Here is a 25,289-nt window from a genome sequence, read left to right on the forward strand (position 1 = left end):
TAAAACACAAACTCAATCAATCAATCAATCCTCGCATGATTATCAGGTTCCAACTGAATGTAGCAATCCACCTAAAACAGAGAAGTATCCGTCGCAATTAGAAATGATTTACAATAAAAGTGTGGATGTTCAAATTTGACATGCAGTGAAGCAAAGCTTCCTTACCTTAGGCGATCCCATGAGAAATGTTTCACCTTAGCATCCAGAGAAGACACATGGTTGGAAGCAAACAGTTGCCAAATTTAGCGCTTCCCGATGTTACAATTGATTGATTGATTGATTTAGTTTATTTTACTTCGCGTTTTGTGCCTCTTGGCTAATTTGCGAAGATGGGGATGAGTGATGAAATGATGAAATTGATGAATGGACATTCACAAACAACCAAGCCCGACCGGGATTCGAACCCGGGACCCTTGGCGTCACAGCGCAATGTGCTAACCACTCGGCCACAGGGTCGGGCCCGATGTTACAAATTTTCAAGTTAATAATTTAGGTGTTGAAAAGAAATTGTAAAATTAATTGTTGATAATGTTACTTCTTGCAACTAAGCTGTAAAAAAGGGGCCAATCTCATTGTAGTCATGCTCAATCTCAACTGCTTAAAGCAGGGTCTACCGTATACAGAGTGCCAGTGAAAGTAAGCTGTTGTCCCAGTCCATTCTTCTAGGAAATTATTTTTACGAATTCAAACCAGAACTTAGATCTTTCCAATTTTATTTTTAACAATGCCAGAATATAGAAATCTAATAGACAACTAGTTAATATTCCTCTTTCTTTTTATATCAAATTCAAATAAATGTATATCCTACAACTTAGTTTATTAATAATTGGGGGACAATACATGAGTAGTGCCCGCGGCCATACGACCGAGAATTATAGATTAAGTTCCTGGATACTGAAACTAATAATAATCTAATTATCAATTGAAAATAACGAACCTAATATTGAACAAATTAATAAATATATCTCTAAAGAATTAAAAGGAACCCCAATCTACTTACATCCCCCATCGGATAGCCACACTCACCATTCACGTGTACAGTAAGAGTCACTCCACTCTTTCCCCCTTAACGGATGCCTTCCGACTGAGCAGGCTTGATTCTTCCTCATGACTCTGAGCATGCTAGCCAATCAAAATGAGGCAAGACGTCATACAATGATACCAACTCACTTTGTGGGCAGAGGGTTATATTCTGTAACAAAAAAGTAAATCTGTTAAATTTTACAGCTGCATACTTTTACAATTATCTACTTACTTCCAAACACTGCTAGTCATATACAATGATAAATGATTAATGTCATTGTTCATTTTATATTTGTTAGCTACTTACTGAGGATGATACTATTTTGGTGATTAATCAGTAAATTGTCTGTTGAAACTTGATTGATATTCGGCAATATTTTCATAAAGAGTATGTGAGTAATTTTTCTAATAATGACTAAGTTCAACTATGAAATTTAAAAAAGTTTATAAGAGCTTTTACTTGTAACGTGCATGCGTGGAAAAAAAAGGAAGTTTTCTAGCGTGAACACGTTCTAGATGAGTAACATTGGAACGGTGCTAAAATGCAATATACAGTTTACTTAGCATTTGTGTCAACAGAAGTCTGCCAGCCATAGAAAGTTTTTCGTCCAAATGAATGATAAGGAAGAACATGACTAATATACGGAAGCATGCATTAGGTTAATTGGCAAAATTGCTGTCATGTAATGAGGTGTGTCATCTGTTGATGTTAGCCACACCCAGTGCCTTGACGGCTGCCTTCAAAGTAATAGGATTGCTAGAGGGTGGTGCAAGTTTAAAATACAGTGTGTGTAGGGTGTCATTGCCTTCAAACAAACTTAGTAATTGCAGTGGAGGTTCCATATTCCAATACTCGCAGGAAAGAATCAAAGAACCACAAAAATAGGTCCCCATAAGGTGAAATACCCAGATGTTCCACTTAGGACTATAATAAAATAAATTATTATACATGGTGTCTACCAGTCAGGAATGTCAAGAAATCAATGGGTAGGTCAAGAAAGTCAAGACATTATGCTTGTGGTCAAGATTTTTTTTTTTTTTTTAACAGTATATTGAAGTTACATTGTTAATACCTACACTGGGATTGGATAAAATTGAATATTTAGAAATCTAAAATTGTATTGAGTTGTTGTTAAGATTTGTTCACTTTGTTTCTTAAGAATTACATTCTTGTACGTGAAGTTTTGTAAAAATGTTAAATAAAGTAATGTGGCCATTCGCCATCCAGGAGGAAGTCTGAAGCTTTAATTTTTACATGCATTAATAATAGCAAGTCTAAATCTGTTTTTAAAGTACAGTTCAGTTTGTCATATTAACTGGCCTTGTGGTAGGGGTTTTCATAAAAAAAAAAATGAATATAAATATCCATTTCCTTAATTTCTAACTATACCTAAGTAGAGGGCGATTAAATAAATGGTAAGTAAAAATAAAAGAAAGGTCAAGAAAAAGTCAAGAATTTTGGATTTGTTATTTTGGTTATATTGTCTTTACGTACCATGGTTTATTTTCAAAACTTCTTACATACATACATAAACTTGCAAAGTTTTGTTACATGCCTAGTTCCCTTCAACATGTGCACCATTGGTGGCACAACAAATGTCTAAATGGTATTCTACCTCAAGCCATATATTCTCTAGCATTTGTTGTGTCACATTGTCGAGGGCAGCACAAATTATTTCGCGTAAGTCTGGCGGACCTCAAACTTTTGTAACATAAACTTTGTCCTTAACAAAACCACACAAGAAAAATTGGAGCACAGTAAGGTCTGGTGACTGTGGTGGCCAACCGAGATCCTCTCTGAATCCATCTTGCATTGAAGTAGTCATCTAAGAAACATCAGACTTTCTTGGCAAAATAGCATGGGGCTTCATTTTGCTGGAATTTGTTGCTTCTGGAAGTTGAGGTACAGTGTATTCATGTAACAAGTCCATGTACAGATTTCAATTCTGCAAGTGCTAAAACACAAATCACCTGTTGTGGTGTCCACATGGCGACTGATGCCTTCTCCCTGCTTATAAAACCTTTTTCGAGCAAGCCTCATCTCCAGGAAACTATCAACTCTGGGCAAGCCCTGGCACCTAACGACCTGTTTGGTGAGATGAGTCAAAGCAAGAGCTTATAAAACCTTTTCCTGCTTCCCCAAAAATAGGCAACAGCTTGAACCTGCCACAGTGCATTGTCTTTGAAACTTTTTCAGTTACTCTTCATAGTGGTATTCAAAGTAGTTGTTTTAATGTAATGATTTTTTTTTCATTATACTTCTAAGCAAAACTCCCTGTACTTGGGAGAAAACTATTATTAACATTTTACCACATTAAACACATTAAAATACAGCAAGCTAAAAGTATGGACTCTGTTACATGAATGTTATTAGATCAGATGACTCCCACGTAACTGAATGGTTAATGCTCTTGCTAAATTTCAAACACCCCCCCCCCAAAAAAAAAGCACACCTTAGATTCTAAGAAATGTGGTATATTTTAAATTCTGAAAAATTAAACTGTTTGGAATTTCAACTAAAACAGTCAGGGGAGTTCTTCTTAGCTATTGCGTATATTTCTGATAGAAAATAGACATACTGTGCAACAAAACTACTGTATTACTAACATCTAGACTGTGACTAGTTTAGTTGACATGAAGATTCTTCTAACTACCCCATGAGAAATTCCAAGTTTATCTAATTGTGATGGTTTAGAGTATCCATGCAGTTTTCTGGAAAAAGTCTGTTGATATGGTCATATTGCATTTCCCTGAATGATCATTCTGCCTTTCTTACATTCTAGTGTCGAGAAATTGGCTACGAAACTCACGAAGAAATACTCAGAGTTCTCCACGAGTTGCATACCACCATGAAGACGTACCACAACTACCAGGGTGAATGCCGGCAAGCAGAGACCAAGCTCCGTCTGGCTGAGAACCAACGTCTGAAGTTGGAGCAGAGTCTTCCAAAGGAAAAGCTTGATCGCTCAAAAAAGTACCGTCTCATCGAGAAGGAGGTCCAGAAGGTAGCTATGAGTACTCGAATGAGTGATTAGTGTAATATATTAACTGTCTTTGCTCTTATATGCATCAAAGAAGTAATTTTCTTACATGAAGAAAATTGTTATTGCTTATTTCATAATTTTATTATAATTAGGGATTGGACATATTAATTTGTACTCAATCATTTGATTTGACTTTTGATTTTATTTGAATTTTGATTGATTGGAATTTTGCTATTTCGTGTCGCTTTTCTGCCACTAATTGGCTAATCGTGGCAATGAGGATGAGTGATAATATGATGAAATTAAATTAAAACAGTCACTCAAATACACTCAACGCTCCACACGAGGGCATAACAAAACTTTTTACATGTCATTGCAGTATACTGCATCCTTCAAATCATCATTCTCGGTAAATGCAGTTTCAAACTGGAATAAATTGCCCACAACAGTAACTAACCAATCAATACCGCATGCTGTTAAATATACTTTCTTCTACGTAAACAGTTTGAATCCAGAAGCACACATGAATAAAATATATCTCACAATGGACCCATTGTCAAAACCCTTACTGAACTTGATATTACTTCATGAAAAATATTTCTTTGCTTGTACCATTAAACATTTACGTGTACAGGGTGGGAAATAACCTTTTGCTAGGGGTCTGCAGGAAAAAGTAACAACAATTAAGAAATTATGGTAATACCAAATGTTTACTACGACAATTGTGGTTACAAAAACAAAATTAAAAGTAAGTTCACGACAAAGCACCTTGCTTCAAGGCAAATGCTAAAACCAAGTCCTTCTTCGGCGAAGTGGCATTGACTTCTTCAGCAGTTCTGAATGGCCGGGTGCATCACCGGACCTGAATGCAGCGGAGCACTTTGGGGCTATTCTGAAGGACGCAGTTGAGTCCTTGATGATAGGGGAACGCGGACCGGACCGCTATTCCCGGCCAACACTCCTTGCACATCTGGAACAAGTTCTCCGTGACATGGAATGGAATACGGACTTTTTGCGAATCTTCTGAGCTCCTACCCTGATCGTCTTCGTGCTGTGAGAGAAGCAAACGGCAGACATACTAACTTTTAATTTTGTTTTTGTAACCAAAATTGTCATAGTAAACATTTGGTATTACCATAATTTCTTAATTGTTGTTACTTTTTACTGTGGACCCCTAGCAAAAGGTTATTTCCCACCCTGTGTGTGTGTGTGTGTGTAGGTGTGTTTTTAATAACTTTATATGTATTCTTATAACCCGTAATTGTATGTTTAGTTCTAATTTGATTTCCAATTGTCCATAAGTTTTTCTTTTGTCTTTTTTGATTTATTTATTTTTATTATGCATCTTTTCTTTTTCTTATTTGTATATACTGTATGTACTTTTTGTAGAAAATGTGTGTCGACTATAGACTGTATTGTGACAAGGGTTAGGTGGAGAACAGCATACGCTGAACCTCGGTATTATTATAAATTGATGAAGGGACTCTTACAAAGATTCAAACCCAGGGCCCTGGCATAGTAGCGTGCCTGTGCTAACCACTCTGCCATGGACGTCAGCAGCTTATCAGGTGATATAAGCATACTGATGTATCAGTAAAATTAAGTCTTTAAACCATTTCCTAATAATAACGACAAATTCAAAGATTACATTATTTTGCGCCAAAAAAAAAATGATTTTGAGATGAAATTACAGTTATTTTAATAGTCGAATGTAATTCTTGAATATCTGAAAGCAAAACTGCTAAATTGAGTCCTGTAAACAGTGAAATACTTGCATGGTAATATTGTGCAAGTACAATTCACCATATTGTGAACAATTTTGAACTGTCAGAATTTTCAAAAATCAGTATCAGTGTTCAGTATGTGATGTTTTATTTAGTATAAAATTTATTTATAATTTTCTATTTGTTTCAGCGCAAAAATAAATACAATGATGCAAAGCTCAAAGCTCTGAAGGCAAGGAACGAGTATGAGCTGTGCATGGAGGCAGCAAACACAACAATTCACAAGTACTTTGTGGATGACCTTTCTGATCTCATTGATGTAAGTACTCGATGTTAGTATAAATTCGGTGAAAGGTATTCATATTGCTGCAGAAAGAAATAACTTTTTAAGAAACTCTTTCATGAACAAATAAAAAAAAATGGAATTCAGATTTTACGAGGAAACAGTTAATTTATTACAATTTTTTTTTTTGTTATTATTAACTTGCCTAACCCAGCTGGAAATTTTTCCAATTGGTTCCGATAGCCAATATGAGTTTTTAGACACTATCAAAACCGATTGGTCAATTATAATGATGGTTTCTATTGGCAAGTATTTTATTGTTTTCAATATATTGCTTATGAAAAATTCTTATCTATCTATCTATCTATATATATATATATATATATATATGAAAATGCAATGGAGAAATCATATAAAACAACTAAAATAAATCTCTGGTAAAACATGTGGAATTTGTAACTTATAAAAACTTTTACATACAAAAAATTTTCAAACTTATATAAACATGTTTTTAACTCTGTAGCTTCATTGTGTTTAACACACTTATAGAAAATTCGAAAAACATGCTGCTTCAGTCATAAATTGTCATGTTGTTCTTCCTTTATACATGCGAAAACAGCAACAAATTAGGCTAAACAAAGAATCTGACCCACAACACTTGAAAAAGTGACAAACAAACAAAACACTGTCGAGATTGACTTAGTTGATCAAAAGATTGCTAATTTTTCCAATTGCATTACATACACATAAGAATAACCATTGGAAATTCCATATTGCAAAAAATCAAGAATTAATATGAACATTTATTCCAACTACTAGCTGCGTTAAGGTTGAGTTGGTTCTTAAGAATGAGTTCTTCTAAGTATTTATTAAGAAAAATCTGACTTCAGTAGTATGCATTAGAATTCAGAAGAATTTCAGTTCCAAGTGTGCCGTTTTTCCAATGAACTTCTAAATCACAGGAAATGTGGTGTCAAGAATTAAACTACCTATGCTTTGAGTCAATAGATGAATTTATTTCATATTGATTCTCCAATATATACAAACTTACAATTGGATACAATTCACCAATTGGAAATTGTCTTGATTTTCCAATTGGTTTCAGTTGAGATTCCGATTGAAACCAATTCAATCCAATTGGAACCAAAAGAAAATTCCAGCTGGGAAGGACTGAATATAATATTCATGTGTGCCAATATGATCATTCGATTTATTATTTGTCTTGTCTTTTTGTGCATTTTGCCATTCGATGAAAATTCAGCCAGTCTACAAAATTATCAACCATTCTGTTTTCATGAGAGTGTGGGAGGTGTGTGTGTGTGTGTGTGTGTGTGTGTGTGTGAGCGAGAGTACTACATCAGGGGGCTCAGGTTCAAATCCCAGAAAAGCAACATAAAATAACATAACCTAATTCAATCAAGCAATCTGTCAAGAGTGTGAATAAGTGAGTGAGTGAGTGAATGTATGTATAACTGTATGGGTACTAGGAATCCCAGCCTGGGCATGGATGTTCCTTCATTAATTTTGTCACTCCTCCTCATCGTAATGAGCCAAAAGTGATGTAAAATATCCTAATTAAATCAATTGAGAGAGAGAGAGAGAGAGGGAGGTGAGGGAGCCAGAGAGAGAGAGAGAGAGAGTGAGGGAGCCAGAGAGAGAGAGAGAGAGGTGAGGGAGCCAAAGAGAGAGAGAGAAAAGTGAGGGAGCCAGAGAGAGAGAAAAGTGAGGGAGCCAGAGGGAGAGAGAAAAGTGAGGGAGCCAGAGGGAGAGAGAAAAGTGAGGGAGCCAGAGGGAGAGAGAGAAAAGTGAGGGAGCAAGAGAGAGAGAGAGAGAGAGAAAAAAAAGTGAGGGAGCAAGAGAGAGAGAGAAAAGTGAGGGAGCAAGAGAGAAAACTGAGGGAGCAAAAGAGAGAGAGAGAGAGAAAAGTGAGGGAGCAAGAGAGAGAGAGAGAGAGAGAAAAAGTGAGGGAGCAAGGGAGAGAGAGAGAAGTGAGGGAGCAAGAGAGAGAGAAAAGTGAGGGAGAGAGAGAGAGAGAGAGAGAGAGAGAGAAAACTGAGGGAGCAAGAGAGAGAGAGAGAGAGAGAGAGAGAGAGAGAGAGAGAGAAAACTGAGGGAGCAAGAGAGAGAGGGAGCCAGAGAGAGAGAGAGGGGGGAGCCAAAGAGAGAGGGGGAGCCAGATAGAGAGAGAGAAATGTGAGGGAGCCAGAGAGAAAGAAAAGTGAGGGAAAGAGAGAGAGAGAATGTGAGAATGTGTATGAGTTGAGATTGATGAGTGTTAGTGAGGCCGTGTCCAAAAGGGGCAAGACCGTACTTGAAGTGAGCATACTTCGAGAATGGTCTCGCAGTGCAGTCTTAAAGTCTAGGACTGGAAGTGAAAATCTTTCGAACTGCACTTTGATTGAAGCGCCAAGTACGATCAGTAGATACAACAGAGGACACATTGGTTTTCCACGTTTGAAAAACTTGTTTTTCACCAGAAATCACATAGCATTTGCAAATGTTCTTATACATACATTTCTACACATTAGGAGAGCTGCAACAAACAAGTTGCTGGGTTTCTACCTCCGCGATTTCCAACAAATGAACAATGAATCCAGTTGTCTCGTGACCAAGCCTGCACTGTGGTCTCTATACCTTGTGAACTTGACGCATTCGAACTAAACTAGGTGACGTCACTTCCATCGAGACCATACTTCAAGTCTGTACTTTATATCTTTTCGGACAGAGCCTGAATAACAGATAGTGTAGGTAATGTGTAGTGAATGGTAATCATTCTTTGTTGCTTCATTGCAAAATTGTCAAATTTTCGAGTGGTAAAGTTGTTAACATACTATATTTACTTGCATTTTCTTTCAGTGTATGGATTTTGGTTTCCACAGCTGCATGTCCCGTGCTCTTATGATGCATGTGTCTGGGGAGGAAGGAAGGCAGAACTCGTTGCAGGCAGGGCTTGATCAGATGAAGCAGTGCATAGGAGGCTTGGACTCAAGACTTGATAAGCAAAGGTTCCTAGAAAATAACCACACAGCATTTATGATTCCCAAGAAGTTCGAATTTCAGGGCCAGCGAGGTGATGATGTACGTAGCCTTACTTTTCTTTGTGGTATTATGTTATCTATATTATTATTATTGGTTGTGAGTTGTACTTCAGTTTCTTTTTGGTATTATTATTGCAAATAAAGTTACTGCTTTGATCCACCACTAACCGCATATCTTTTTTAATTTTTTTTGTTTTAAAGCCTAGTTATAAGAATTTATATTAATTGTGCCCACTAAGATTACTATTACTATTACTGTGTTTATAAATTATTGGTCAATTTTGTAAAACTGTATTTTCACCAATATTTAACAGAAATTAGTTTCACACAGACATTAAATGCATTTGATCTGCACCCAACATGTGGTACAACAGATGTCCAGACGGTACTTCCATTCTCACCAGACCTTCTCGTGCATGTCTTGTGTGAAGTTTCTGATGTCGATATTGTGCTATTTCTTCATCAAAGTCGATGTTTACGTACCTCCACTTCCACAGACACTGCTGGAACTTTGAGCCACATCAGTATGCCATCGGAAACTTCACACAAGACATGCTTCACAAGGTTTGGCAAGAATTAGAGTACCACCTGAACATTTGTCATGCCATACGTGGAGCACACATTGAATGCATTTAAGGTCTGTGTGCAACTTCAAATATTCCTCTTTCAAATGGGGCTAGTATCATGTATTTCTGTTCATTATTGGTAGATATATAGTCTTATAAAATCGATCAATAATTTTTGAACACCCAGTGTATTTTATCTTTTAGTTGATTATAATTATTAATTATAATGCTGGTGGGAGAGATACAAGACTACATGAGAAAGAATATAGAAGTTACATGTGGGACAATAAATACTACCAGTATTGGATGATAAAGAATATTGTAGAATTTCATGATACTACGGGGTATCAAAAAGTAATGCCTCCTGCCATCCCAGATCTTTAATAATGCATCAATCAAGATAAACTATACATCATAGTGAAGCCTGAAGCCTCTTCTACATATGCCTACTGTTCCACATAATCACCGTTCAGTTCAATGCATCTATGCCAACGTTGAACCCAAGTGTCAAATCCATGTTGCAAAACTCTGGAGTTTGTTGTCTGCACCATGTCATCACTTTCTGTGTTGATCTTGCAGACTTTAATTTTTGGGCCATGGAGAACCACTATGGCTCCATTGCATCGATTGCACTTGACTCTCTGGGTCATACATATATGCCCATGTTTCATCTCCAGTGACCCAATCTTTGAAAAAGTCATTCTGATGTGCTTCAAATGCGGCCAGGAGCTCCTGCGACACTTCCTCACACCTAGTGCACATGTCTGTGGTCAGTTCTTTGGGAACCCACTTAGCACACACTTTGTAGTATCCTAAGTCACAGACTAAGGCCTGATGAGACCCATAAGACAGGTTAAGTATGGCTGCCAACTCCTCGATTGTGATGCGCTGATCCTGACGAAACAATTAATCTGCCTGGCGTTTCTTGTCCTCCGTCAGTAATGTTGATTGACGTCCGCTGCGCGGTTTATTTGCAATATCCTTCGTTGAACCTGTTCACCCAACATCTGACATTGCTCACGTCTACTACAGTGTTCCCATAGACATTTGTTAACCTCCTATGAATTTCTACAGGAGGGCAACCCTCTTTTGCCAAGAACTCAATCACAGCTCTTTGTTTATGCCTCAAATCCATGGCTTCCTTCAGTCAATGTGAAACATATACACAAGTGTTAGTGAAGGTCTAATATATCACATAGTAATAACACATCAACAATGCGCTACACATTATAAAAAAATATACGAGGAGGCATTACTTTTTGATTCCTCCACGTATAATGACACATATTAAGAGTAAATAACATTGATAAAATTAGTCCTTACAAATGTTTCACTAATCAAGTAGATTCATAGCATTGCTTTCATAATTGGATTTGAAATTATCAGTACAAATAAATAAATAAATAGGGCAACATTTTTTTTTCAGAGCCCTGATTCCGAACTTCAGAAAAACCTTCAAGATGAACTAGAATCTCGCTTGTCCCAGCTTCAGCAACGCATTACAACCCTTCGCACAGAGTCTGAGGAAGTGTGGAAAACTCTGGAAACAGCCGAAAAGACCCTCCTTGACATGCTGAGCACAAAAGACTATGACTGCAGTAGTTACTTTGGAAGCGAGGAGCGGGTCACACCTGCACCGAAACCTCCCGAAACTTTGTCACTGAAACTCAGAGCTGATCGTCAGGAAACTGAAGAATTCTACCTCACAGTAAGTTTTGTTTTCCTTAATTTCCATTTATTTTAAAATAATTTTGTTCTCATTGCAATTTTGTGATGATCTACATGTGTACTTTTCTCATAATAATAAATTCAGGAGTCTCATGGTGTCCATAGCTTATTTGTTATTGTGAATATTATTTTAAACGTCAGAATGCAACATTGTTGAAAGTTGTACAGTGGAACCCCAATTTTGTGTTCCTGGATTTTACATTTTCCCACATTGTGCATTCAATCTTGATGGTCCCAACATAGCAAATGTGAAATTTTCCTTGGTTTTACATTTTCCTGCATTTTAAGTTTTTTCAGCTTGGTGCCCTGAAAGACATACAATTGAGGTTCCACTGTATTTTATAATTTTTATACATACTTTTCTCTTTATTTACTTTAATCTCAATGTTGGCCTTCCCGATGGCGCAGTGGTAGCGTTGTCACCTTGTAATCAAGGGGTCCCCGGGTTTGATACCCGGTGGAGGCACATAGTGGTTCAGATCCCACTTTAAACTGTAGGTCCAGTCCCGATTAGCCTTACTGTGCCTAAAGTGGACTTAAAACACCAACTCAATCAATCAAATTAATCTCAAAGTTGAAGATAAATGATGATTTCCTGCATAATTTAGTGATTTGATAATGATACAGTTTATACAATGAAGATGCCAGAGGAGAGCATTGGGAAAGGACCCCCCCCCACTACCACTTCTCCAGTAAACAAGAGAAACTAGATAAATAAGTTCACTTTTGTATCAACTATTATGCATTTTTCTATAATATTTAAGTATTTGCCCCCTCAGACAGAAAATATTCTTGTCCCCTTCAACTCCCTTGTTCATTTATTTTTGTTTGCCATCACACACACTCAAACTGAGAATTTGAAGGATATTATTATTAACCAGGTTAGATATAATTGATAAATATTTATTCAAAATCCCTATGAATCTAAATGTACGTGCGTGAATTCTATTGTGCAGAAAAATATTATTTTAATGCAATTTTATGTCTTTTTTTTTTTTTTTTTTTTTTTTCAAATGATCTATAATGAAACATTGTGCTGGACTTGTAAACGAAATCAGGTTTTTTTATTTAGTATTTGTACTGCCGTCCCCCGTGGCGGAGTGGTTAGCACATCGATGCCAGGGGTCCCAGGTTCGAATCTCTGCATGGATGTTTGCGAGTGTCCATTCATCACTCATCCCTATCTTTGCAAATTAGCCAATAGTGGCACAAAAAGCGAAGTAAAATAAAGCAAATCAATCAAGTATTTGTACTAATTTGTACTTCCATCCTTTCAGAAATTCCGAGAGTACATTCTGGGAACTAGTAGAATAGCAAGGCTTCACGCAAAATATGATCACATCAGAAAGACTTTGTTGGATTCCAGTCAATCTCCCTCGTCGTTGAAACTTCATAAGACTCAAATATTGAACAACAAGCCACGGAGGAAACGGTTGCTCAGGATGCAGCTGATTGGCCAGCCTAAATTATTCGGAGGCAGTCTGGAAGAATATTTAGAAGCAACCAACCAAGAAATTCCCCTTATAATGAAGAGCTGCATCAGAGTGATCAACCTATATGGTGAGTATTCTGTGGTGCATGTTCAGTTTAATCCCATTCTTTTAAATTTCAGCAATTCTAAACTTTTAAAGTGGTATGAGACATTTGTAGGAATATTAGAATGAATGCTTGATTTTTTTTTTTATGAAACTAATTTTTGAAATTTTACTTTGTTTTCATTGTCTTGTTATTTTATTTATTATGTCTTGGCTCACCCCCCCCCCCCCCCTTTTCACAGTTCCAGGTGGCATAAAGAGAGTTCAAACTGAAAAGAATGGAAGGGTTCGAAACTTTCTCTTTCTATATTTCTATACTTTTGAATGCCCCCCATTAACTGCAGTCTATAAGTCAGGAATACTTGGTAGACATGACAAAACATACAGAACCATCCAGCACTTAAAGAAATATATTGACTACACAAGCACAACATGTGGCCTCAATTTATTCTCTGTGCATGTGCAGGGTGAGGCAGAAGTCAGGTTACAAAGGAAAACCAATACATGCAAACTAACACACACATGATTGACATGTAATGATTGTACACAATCTGCTTGAATGCATGCTTCAATTCAACGCTCTCAGTTCCATAAGACGTCTTCTAGTGTGGTGGGGCGATTTGGGAGATGGCGCCTGTGAACCTTTCTTTGATGTGGTCCAGGTTTTTAATTTTCGTAGCATTCACGATCCCCTTTACATGTCCCCACAAATAAAAATCCACAGGTATTAGGTCTAGTGACTGTGGTGGCCTTTCATCTATGTAACCTGACTTTTACCTCAGCCTCTACCAATCATTCTGGGAATGACATTATCGACATGCAATCTGTTTTGGCTTACCATTATTCCAGAAATGCTGGTAAAAATGCCCTGTTCATTTGTGTACTGGATATCTTTGATCTGTTGTTGATTCAGTTCTGATCTTTTTGCAATTTCTTATATGCTGTTAACGTTTTAGTCATTCTTTCCTCTGACCAAGACACATGGTCAACAAATAAAGTATAGCAAAAATATCACATTTTTACATTAGTGTGTGATTAGTTACCAATATATTCACATTTTACAAATGTAGCAAATATGTATAAGAGCCTAATAGATATAACTTACCCAGGGCCTTGCACTTGCTAACAATGACTGTGTACTGATTTGACTTGTGTGGTATCGAGCGATAAATTGTACGTGACTTGTTTTATCTTTTCAGGTCTCCACCACCAAGGAATTTTCCGAGTGTCGGGTTCCCAAGTGGAAATAAACAATTTCCGGGAGTCGTTTGAAAGAGGGGAAGATCCGTTGGCTGATGTGACAGATGCCTCAGACATCAATTCTGTTGCAGGCGTTTTGAAATTGTACCTTCGTGAACTTCGAGAACCTCTATTTCCTATTATTTATTTTGACCAATTTATGGAACTAGCTCGTAAGCATCTCCTTTTATTAGATATGATGCTTGTTTGTATTTCAATCATATAAATGATCATTGATGCATCTTATAACACAGTAGAGCATCAGTGTGTATGTGTTAGCTATGATCTTTTGTACAAATGCTATGTTTGTGATTTACATGATAATATGTAGTGTAAAGGTAAAAAAAAGGTAAAGTGCTCCCCTGTGCTTAGCACCATGCCATGAAGGCGTATAGGGGGTGTGGGAGCAACGCCCCACACTTTCTTGATCAGGTCGTGAGTGAGGGTGATGTGATCAGCATCATGCCCCTGACCACCTTTACCCCCCAGGGTTTCCCCCAGGTACCCATGTCATTCAACGCTGGGTGGGCGCCGGGGCTGCTTCCAACGTTAGAAAAGTTTCCAGATTTGATTTGGCCGGGGATCGAACCCGGTACCTTTTAGCATGGTACTCAGACGCGTTACCAACTGAGCCACCGCAGTTACAAGTCGATTCATGAACATATTAAAATTTCTGAATCTACACATAATTTTTCAGTTTATGGACACTTTCTGCATAAATGATAATTTATGAAAAAATAAAAAATAATTCAGCACTAATTTTATTTCATAATATTTTTCATTGAATTTATTGGAAGGATGTCCATAAATTTATTTTTTTTAAATTATTGACTGTGTGTTGTGGAGAATCACAGTTTGTTTAATGTTTGTTCAAATAAAACATTTTGAAGAAAAGTAACACAAAGGGTTGAAAAGTGATAATATAATTTTTAAGAAAGAAAAAAAAATGGTTGTAAGAAAATATTAGTTCTTTGACAATTTTGAAGTTGTTTTTCATAAAGGATCATGCCATGTAAAGGATCAATTTATTAGTTTATAATTTTTTATTTTGGGATAAAATGTTATGCTGTTACTGTTTATTAAACAGCTTTTTGTGTACGATAGTGTAGAAGGATATAGCAATGAGTTACTTAATTTTTATAACATGTAATTTTCAATTAAATGAACTAATACAATCTATTTCTGTCATTTATTTCAGAATTAGAATCGAAGCACGATTTCATTGTGAAGATGAGAGATCTGGTGCAAAGTCTTCCAAGATCTGTAGTTATTGTAATGAGATATTTATTTGCCTTCCTGAATCAGTAAGTAGACTCTCTCGATTTCTATTTGTTTCTGTCTCTATCTCCTTGTGACCTGAAGTAATGATGGCTTGGACTAATATTGTGAGGAATTAGAACATTTGGCACCATCAAGTGCTTAATAAATTTATTAGTAAGGCTGAACCAATACCACTTTCAACTGATAACTGTACCAATACCCACCATTACCGATGCTTAAAAATTGTAACGGTTAAAAATTGTTCAAAATAATGATTAATATTATTGTGTAAGTATTCCATTACAAGCATCAATTTACCAGAGTTTTGCTTTAAAATATTGAAGAATTAAATCAGAATATAAAAAATTTGTGTTAAGCAATCACAAAATAAAATTTTCTCACATAATATTGGTACAAAATCAATGGAAACTTTGAATTTTACATAACTTGGCAAAAGGGTAGAGTCACATTTTTGTGGACCCCTCAAACGATCAAAATGCCAGAAAAGTATCAACCGGTATCGGCATATAAAAACCAACTGATACTGGTACCAAATTAGTATCTGTTGATACCGATATATCAGCAATATGCTTTATATCAGGAATGAAAAATTGTGCGACTGAAAAGCAGTTTGGATTTGAAATGTGATGTTAAAATGAACTTGCAATTTCTGGATTCCTGGTGCTTGTTAAGTAATATTTTATAATCAAGGAGTAGCAGGTTCAGTTTCTGGTACACGTAATTCAGTGGTTCAAATCCTACTTTAAACTGTTAGTTAGTTTGTTTAAAATGTTATTCCTACTAACAGTCTTGACAAGCAATCTTAATGCACTTGAATAAGTGTAATTCTAGTTTAATCAAACCTGTAACAATGTAAGTAAATGGATTAAGATTTTCCACTATTACTCCAGATTATTCTACAGAAATAATTACACTAGCTGCTAGACACCTTAATTAAATGTTCTTCAGGAACCTCAGGTAAAGGATTTTCAATAAGAGAAAATGTATAATCTTGGGGGGGGGGGGGGGATCATTGTTTTTATTTTTCAGACCAGGTAGTCAAGATGTATAGTGTGAGAAAATGAAAGATCCGGAAACATAAAATAGAGATCGACTATAACGTTTTAATATAATGCAGAAATGTATGGTGTTTGATTCTAAAACTAACCAATTCCACCTTGCAACTAGACTGTGAATTAAAATGTAGCTGAATTGAAAAGAAGCCCATGAGTGTGGAGGGAGGGGGAGTACTTTAATTGGAAACTCACTGTAAAAATATTGAATTGAGAACTAATATATTAGTGAAATCAATGTTTTTGAATGGGCAGATGGTCATGTTTTGGCATTATTTGAATTTAATTACATCTATATTAATATTCTCACATCAAACTTTGTTTAGAAAATTATGTTATTGAAAGTATACTTATGTTTCCCTACATAAGCCTCTTCGAGTTACGATTTTGAGTTACTAATTGGTCAACTGTTTGCATTATTTTTCTAGACATGTGGCCATTCACAGTGCTGAACATTTAACAGTATTTATATGTGTGGGTGCATGTATATGCCAGGGATCCCGGGTTTGAATCCTGACCTGGGCATGGGTGTTCTTTGCGAGTGTTCCTTCATCAATTTCACCATATCACTCATCCTCATCACGATTGGCCAAAACTGACAGAAAAGCAACACTAAATAACAAAATCAAATCGAGCATATACAGTGGTTTTCCGTGACCTTGAAACAAACTTGGCAGGGTAAATGGAAACTGACTCAAGTACCAATTTGAGATAAGGAACCTCGGTCCGGAAACGCGTCATTAACAAGTTATAAGCCAGAACTAGTTGGGGCTGTCTCTGACAGTGGAATAAGACAACTGAAAGATGCAGCTTGTAGATTTAAGCATGTGCGTGCATGTATGTGTCTGTTTATGCACTTGTTAAGTAAAGTAGGCAATAAAATTTGTGTTAAAATATGCCGAAGTTTCTTTTATGAGACTGCATAGCTAATGTTGGTATCAATACTTGTGTATTTACAGTTTGTCCGAATTTAGCGACGAAAACATGATGGATCCTTACAATTTGGCCATATGTTTTGGACCAACGCTAGTTCCTGTCCCAGAAGATAAGGATCAGGTGCAATACCAGAACCTTGTGAATGAGCTTATCAAGAATATAATACTCTTCAATGAGGACATATGTCCGAATGACGGTGGAGTCATGTATGAGAAGTACATCAGCAAAGAGCCTGATGAAAAGTAAGTTGTTGTTTTTGTCTTTTTTTTGTTAAAAAAAATTAGTGCCTGTTGTAGTGTGTGTGTGTAGTTTACAGTTGTCATTTTTCACTTTGGTATGAAAACTCCCTTACTCATAATAGGGTGCATACAATTCAGTAAAACAACAAAAAATCTGTGTTTCTTTTTTAATAAAGTTAGAATTCAGTATGTTAGAGTTATGAGTGAACCACACTATAATTGTGAACTATGATTTGAAAATATATTCAGGTCTGAATATACACCATTTTTTTTAGGTACTTTAACTTGGCAGTAGAGATTATGCTTATGCATATAAAACTGCATGCAATACCAGTCCTAAGATTTTCTTGATTTACCCTTACATACAGATGAAATATTTCTTACAAAAATTAACACAACATTACTGGAAATTTGGTCACTTATCTTCTACAAGACAACTAAACAGATGGTACAGTCCTGTTCACATAAAGTGGCACATTTTATAAGGTTTGACAATGTGCCACTTTTTCTAAACACGAGTGTACCAAATGCAAGCCAAAATGCTTCTTTTAAAGTGTGCTGAAAGAATTGAATAGCATTCAGTCTCTATTGTCAGTTCATTACCCTCTGTTTACAGATGAAGGATGAACAATTATGCCCCAGTCACGTTCTTTGCTTGTGTTCAAAGACTAGGAAAAGGAGCATTTAGTAGATGACAGAACTCTGAATAGGTTTGGCAACAGCATGTAGTATTTCCCAGTCATAGGGGAGAATATCCATCCACCCTTCTAATTAATTTAATCTTTTAATTCATACACTTTATCAGTTTTTGTAAGGAGCATACAATTTGACAGCTGCAAGTAGCCTAATTAGGTACTGATGCACCCATAATATCTTTTTTCACTTCAGTCTCGTTTTGTGAAACCAGGTTGCTTTGTGATTCTTATATACAGGGTTATTAAAAAAGGAGGAGCAGATTTCAAATGTTTATTTCTCACGAATACATCAATGGATAGTGGAAGGTTCAAAGTTTTATTGTTGAAAGTTTTAATGTATGCTCTCAACATGAGCACCATGTGTTGCCAGACAATCATCAAACGGTACTCCATTTCTTGCCACACACGAATTAACTGGTCCCTAGTTATTGAATTGATAGCTACAACAATTCGATGTGTATTGAATGGAACTAATAGGCAGGATTATAAAACTTTGAACCTTCCTCTATCCATTGATGTATGGCACGTGTTTCTATCTTGTATAGTTCGTGAGAAATAAACATTTGAAATCTGCTATTTCTTTTTGAATAACCCTGTATAATGTTCAGAAGTTTCTATCTCTGTATGCTTATTATTATTTCCATGCCATGAATCTCTTCTTTTTTTGGGGGGGTTAATTTGTAAATTATTTTCTTATTGTTACTAAATAATTGTGTGCAGTATAAATGAAAAAGGTTGCAGAATAAATGTTCATGTAAAATGTTATTATTTTTTTTCAGTGATGTTGGAGATTCTCCTTCTGATCATGTTCAGGAAGATATGGATTCAGAAGTTTATCCTTCCGAAGATGGTAAGCATTTTCTTCACAGCTTTTATATTGGATAGCTGGATATTTCTATTGGGTATATGGCTGAACATGCATGCATTTTGAATTGGTGCAAAACTTGCAAAGGTCAGGGAAATCGTTATAGTTGTATTTTTATTTATTTTTCAAGAATTTTATCATTTCAATAGTATGCACCATTAAAAAATTCAAACAAATATTCAGAATTATTAATTGTTGATATTGTTATTTACATACGAATTGCGCTAGCATCCAATGGAAGATCCAAGATATATATTAAAACAAAGTACTAATTCAATTATAAAGAAATTCATTTATAAAGAAATACAAGACAGTCTTGCCAATTAAGTAACCAAGTCTGAGCTAGTTTCAATAAAAAATAAAAGTGTAATGGTGCAAGCTTAAATCTTTCAATACATGTAGTTAAAATGTTGAAAGATAGAGGTAGGGCATCACACATTCACAATCTCTGTCATTTATGAAGATAGTGTGATGAGCACCATGCTCTGCCTTTACCCCTAAAAGCCACTTCATGGAGGTGCATTGCAGAACAAATTCCCACCCTCAGTCACCCACCATGGGAACTGGAACTTGTTCTTCTGCATGGCAGTCACCCTACCAACTGGACCACTGCAGCTCTCCAGTATAAATAGTCATATGTATTTTATAAAATAAGTTCACTGGACCAAAACGAGTTGAAAGAATGACTGCTTAAGGCTAATGGTTGTTTAGAGTAAACTATTCATAGTGTAGAAGTAAAAGACAGTACATTAACAACATACATGAATCCAGTCAGTGTATTATATATGCAAGTGATCTAATAATTATCATCATTTTTTTTTTTACAGAATCTGAGGCAATGGAAGCAACAGCCCAGTTTGATTTCCTTGCTCGTTCAGATAGGGAGTTGAGTTTTAAGAAAGGGGAAAGCATTACATTGTATTCTCAGGTGTCGAATGACTGGTGGAGAGGGAGCATCAATGGACAAGAAGGCCTTATTCCAGACAAATACATCATGCTAAAAATCAAGTAAGTTATTAGTTATTATTATTATTATTATTATTTTTTTTTTGCAGAGTCCATATAAAGGCACATGGCACATTCTCACAGAGTTTAAATATCCTGTAAATAAAGTTCATCATTTTCACAACATTGTGTGAACAAATGAACTAGGTGGTTAAATAATTATCTTCAGTGAAATTGTGAATGCTTTAAAATAATAGTCTTGTTAGATTGATATGGTCTAGTTCACATGCATTTATATATTAAATTTGAACAAGCCAGATTAAATCAGCATTAGCATCCAAGGTTTTCAGGGCATACATTTCTTCTTATCAGGGAAGCTGCTCATTTGCTGCCAGGAAAGTGTCAAGAATTATTATTATCCATTTATTTTCACAAATATTGAATAAACTTTATTTTCTTGAATGCTGAATATAGTTCAACCTTTAAAACATGGTGAATAGCATGTTAAAGCACTACAGAACAGACCGGAAATTTTATTACAATTTTGTAGAAAACTGTAATTTGCTTTTCCAAATTGAATGTAGTAAAAAGACTGTTATTTGTTGAAGAAGTTCATTTTTGTTGCATGCAATTTAGTGTAGAATTATTATTATTATTATTATTATTAAGTGCCCTTCCGGGTATCTGGATTCTTGAAAGATATTGGCTATTATCAAGAATGATATGGAATTGCTTCTGAAACTTCACTTACCAGTGAACTGCTGTTGATAGATATCAATATTGATCTATTTCTACTTAATGAGATTTACTTCTGCGTAAAACAGAATATAGGACTCATGTTATTTGACTGATACTATCATCTTTGTACACTACATGTTCTACCCCCAAAATAGCACATCTACTGTTTGTCTTAATGCAAATATTTCATTACAATAGAGATGAAGACCGAGAAAAGTTAGATCTGTTGAAATCCAGCTCGGATGACTCGATGAGACGAAGGGCTTCAAGTTCAAACGATTCCTTGTTGTCTGGCCACTCATCACAACATTCGCCACTAGTCACGCCAGTGTGGCAAGATAGTGAAGAGTCTTGGAGTCTGCCTCCGGGGACGGGCGGTGCAGTTTCTCCATCCCCGACGTGTAAAACCAACTGGTCAGAAGATGCTTCCCCTCGAAACAGAATCACGTCTCTTCCCGACAATATAGACTTGCACAAGAACGAACTGTGTCCAGACATTCGGCACCCTCACTCCCCCATCTCAATGAGTGCAGTGGAAGCAGCCCTGGCTGATCTACCAGCAGAGGTACTTGAAACAACCGTGTAGTGTATTTGTATGTGTTGTTCTTTTGTTTGTTGTGTTGGAAAGGGGAAAGAAGCGACCAGATATTTAAAGGTTCTCAGGTTCTTAGGTAATCTGCATGAGTGTCGCATTGTAATTTTCTTCTGTTTATCACCGCATGCTGAGTTTTGAATGAGGTTGTTTCTCCCTCCCCTTTTTTTTGTTTCATGTGTACATTAGCCCTAAAATGTATTTTTTCCTTTTGTAAGATGTAAGAGAACACCAAAGCATTATAGTTTTGTTTCAGTTCATTTATAGCATTTTTTTAAAGTGTGCGCAGTATATAGAAGCTTGCAGTGTGTGCGTGTGTGTCATTTACACCCTTATATTCACTTACTGTTCCGCATCAGCTATTTTTCTGTTTTACGCAAGTGCCATTTTCGTAATTTTATCACCACCTTGTCATCAAAAGAACAAAAAATCGTAAGTCTTCCAGTGATGAACGTCAAATTGCTATCTTCCGTTCATGGATGCTTTTTGTATGTATATATTGCATTTTTTTTATCAGGATTTACATACACTTGGAACTATTATTTTGTACTATTTCATTCATCAGTTTTCCATTAGTTTGTGTGTGTCTGATAGTTGTATTTGTTAAAATACTTGCTTTATTTTTATTAGAATATATTACAGTATCTATTTTCATTAATGCTTTACAATTTAAACATTACATTGGTAATAATATTGCATCCATGCCAAAGTGGATTAAAGCCAAACATTGTTGCTTGTGTGCAAACCTGTATACTGATTAATGAACTAGTTTTTTCATGCCAATATTAAATGTATTTCATGTGTTTGTACAGTTAAATGTTAAGGAAATAATGTAATTTTTTTAGACATGTTTCAAAAATTAAGTTGAATATTGAAGATTCTGTGATACTGAGCAAATTTTTATATTGTCTTCAAATTCTCACAGACTAGTGCAAATTCTTTTATAATTGCAGTGAATATATCATTAAAGTGCTGTAGCAATTAGAGTATGCTGATTTACTTTCATCTTTGCATGATTCCACATGTAGTTTTAGTGTGAAGTATTAGCTATTCATTTTTCTTGTGCATTATTATTGATGACTTAATACGAATATCAATCATCTTGGTGATTATCAGTTTCATCATAACTTTTTTTGTTTACGTGGTTTGTTTGTGTGTGTGTGTGTGTGTGTGTGCGCAGAGAAAGAAAGAGAAATTGATGTGGTTTTGGCTGTGTAGTACAGTTATCGCATACTAAAATCAGTTCGTTTGTATATGATACAGTGTGTTTCAAATAGTTCATTAATGTTATTAAAATTATGTTCATATAAAGGCTATCTTAATTAATAGAAACCCTACAGTCTGTATAAACTGTAGGTAATTATTATTAACAGCAGAAAAGAAAGGAGGTTTATCATAGGCAGTAACACTGGGAAAATTTGAGGATTCATTTATTTTTAATCATGTAGGTGACCAATATTGCTTACAGATAGTCATTTTTCAGTCTTATCTTCTTGCCACAAAACCATATGTTTTGTTAAGTAATAAAGTCCAGTTTTTGGCATGTACTTACTTTTCTCTCTAGCTTTCACCATATCATGTGGCTTCCTCAGGAGATGGACAAGACTAGTCAAGGTTTAAAACATGTGGAAGTTACGTTAAAAGAGGAAGCCACGTGATGTAAAAGCTAGAGAACAAAGTAAGTACATGCCAAAAACTGGATTTTATTACTTAGTGAAATGATGGCATGTGGTGTAACCTTGTAAGTTATGCCTAATATATTTTGTGTAATGGATTTTGAGCTCTGGTATAGCAAAATGGTTAGCACTCTTATCTTTGGTGTGATGTTCCTGTCAGATTCCTCATAGCTCAAAATTGCAGTGTTGACTCAATATTGCGAGGTAATTGGGAAACTATTCTAAAGCTATAGTGACAATGCTGAAAACAGTAGCTGTGGTGCTTGATACGCTGATCACGTGTCATCCAATGAAATCTGCTTGACAGACCTTTGTTTCCAAAACACTTTTCCATCATGGAATTTTGTTTAGTACAAAGGATTTAAATGCGGAACAGGTTTGGCTAACATTACCTGCAATTTCATTTACCACCATTGAGAATTTATCAATTCTTGGCTACGTAGCATACACTGAACTCGTCACAATTCCATCTAGAAATAGGGATGTCTTGTTTAGTAAGAACAATTTTTCTGTGGAAGTAAATATAAGTGATTGTCACTGTGTAGCAATTAATAAATATAATTGTCCCTCTGCCTCAGAATTTCTAGAATCGTTAAATGAATTAAATAAGCTTAATAAACATTGCAGCTATTTAAATAATGGATTAGTCAGAATATTGCAATTTTGGTAAGCTTACTTGCCTATGTAAATAACTTTGCATGTGTCAAGGTGCAAGTGAACTTTAATTTAATGTGCAAAATGTTTGTCATGTAACTGCGTATTGTTTGAATCTAAAGTGGGAACATGTTGCCAGGACAGTATCATAAATACACACACAGATAGTTAAATAAAGATATGAAATCGGAAGTGTTGAAGTGAAGGATTCAATAAAATATCACATCTCTCTTGCCTTATATCTTCAACATACATGCTCTAATGTGTGTGCTGATGAATTGAGTGTAGGCAATTTCATTCAAATTATTTTCTACTGGATGTGCCCAAATGTTCTTTAAACTAAATGACATATTACTTAAAATGAAGGTAAGTAGTGAATTCATATGTAGGTATGTGTGTGCGTGTGTGTCAATGAATGTACATGATGTGTGGTGCCTGCATGTGTATCCTGGTCATTATGCTCAGAATAAGAATTTTTAATTGTCTACAAGTATGGAGTTCACTTGATGCACTTTACAAAAAGTCAGTAGTGAATGGCGGCAGTGTCATCAAAATCGCTATAGTGTGTCTCAACCTTAAAAGTCAGTATTGAAGTAAATTGAGTACTTTTGAAATACTTCAAATATCAAACCGCTTGAACAACTTCACCAGTTTTTTTTCTACGGGTTCTATGATGTTTGTAGATATGATATTATTTGCCTGAGTGAATTAATTTGCTTACGAGCAGAGTTATATATATACACACACACATTGGATATTTTGTATAAATCATCAGACCGTAACACGAAAAAGTTGGTTAGCGAGAAACTTTTCAGGTTGTTGCGATACACATGTAGACCAAGCGAGAAAAGTGTTAACCATTGTTTGAAGTTACTTTTAGAATGCATTGTTACTCCACAGCACCATTATGTATTCTGCAATCATAGTTTGTTTATGCGGGCTGTCTCACGTATCAAATTCATTGCGTGCCACCGAGGTTACAATTCAGTTGCAGGCAGGTGCCCCGGTTCGTAGGAAGTGCAGTGTGCTTTATTTTCCGTAAGAATGTATCTTAATGTTTATTTGCATTTATTTAATTCTGTTTATGTAAAGGATACAACATTCAACGAAAGTAACAATAGTTGCATGTATTACACATATAATGCAAATGTAAAATGGTAAATAGTTACGTCGAAATATAAACATTTACATGCAAATCTTGAGGTAACTATAGTTTTTTTGTTTTTTTCCAAGATGCATCAAATACATAGATTTTGATGATTTCCTATTCGATATTAAGGAAGTAAATTTGTCTCAATCATTAGCAATTAACAGCGACTCGATGCGACTCAGTTTGTTGATCTGGCTTCTCCGCGCTCCATTTAATCCATACTGACTTTTTAAGGTTGAGACGCTCTATAGACTATTATTATTTTTGGTTGCAAATAACAAGGAATTGTTGTTATAGGTTACTTCAATGTAAAACATATTAACTTTTTACATTGTTTGTGTATATA

The 25,289-nt window shown here is 35.6% G+C and overlaps 1 protein-coding gene across 5 annotated transcripts in view; it reads left to right on the top strand.

The window, feature by feature from the left end:
- Window positions 1-25,289, top strand: part of LOC145996275 (SLIT-ROBO Rho GTPase-activating protein 1-like) — a 248,310-nt gene that overhangs the window by 211,335 nt on the left and 11,686 nt on the right. For all 5 annotated transcript variants that reach the window (XM_083132707.1, XM_083132722.1, XM_083132714.1 and 2 more), the window contains exons 4-14: window positions 3,807-4,028; window positions 5,922-6,050; window positions 8,871-9,092; window positions 11,045-11,326; window positions 12,624-12,906; window positions 14,081-14,293; window positions 15,319-15,424; window positions 17,413-17,631; window positions 19,103-19,173; window positions 20,016-20,196; window positions 21,070-21,436. In XM_083132707.1, the coding sequence (XP_082988833.1) occupies window positions 3,807-4,028; window positions 5,922-6,050; window positions 8,871-9,092; window positions 11,045-11,326; window positions 12,624-12,906; window positions 14,081-14,293; window positions 15,319-15,424; window positions 17,413-17,631; window positions 19,103-19,173; window positions 20,016-20,196; window positions 21,070-21,436 (2,295 nt within the window). The remainder of the gene's footprint in view (window positions 1-3,806; window positions 4,029-5,921; window positions 6,051-8,870; window positions 9,093-11,044; window positions 11,327-12,623; window positions 12,907-14,080; window positions 14,294-15,318; window positions 15,425-17,412; window positions 17,632-19,102; window positions 19,174-20,015; window positions 20,197-21,069; window positions 21,437-25,289) is intronic.

The sequence above is a fragment of the Lepisma saccharinum genome, chromosome 1 (genome assembly GCF_977018435.1).
Source record: "Lepisma saccharinum chromosome 1, izLepSacc3.1, whole genome shotgun sequence".
Classification (NCBI taxonomy): Eukaryota; Metazoa; Arthropoda; class Insecta; order Zygentoma; family Lepismatidae; genus Lepisma; species Lepisma saccharinum.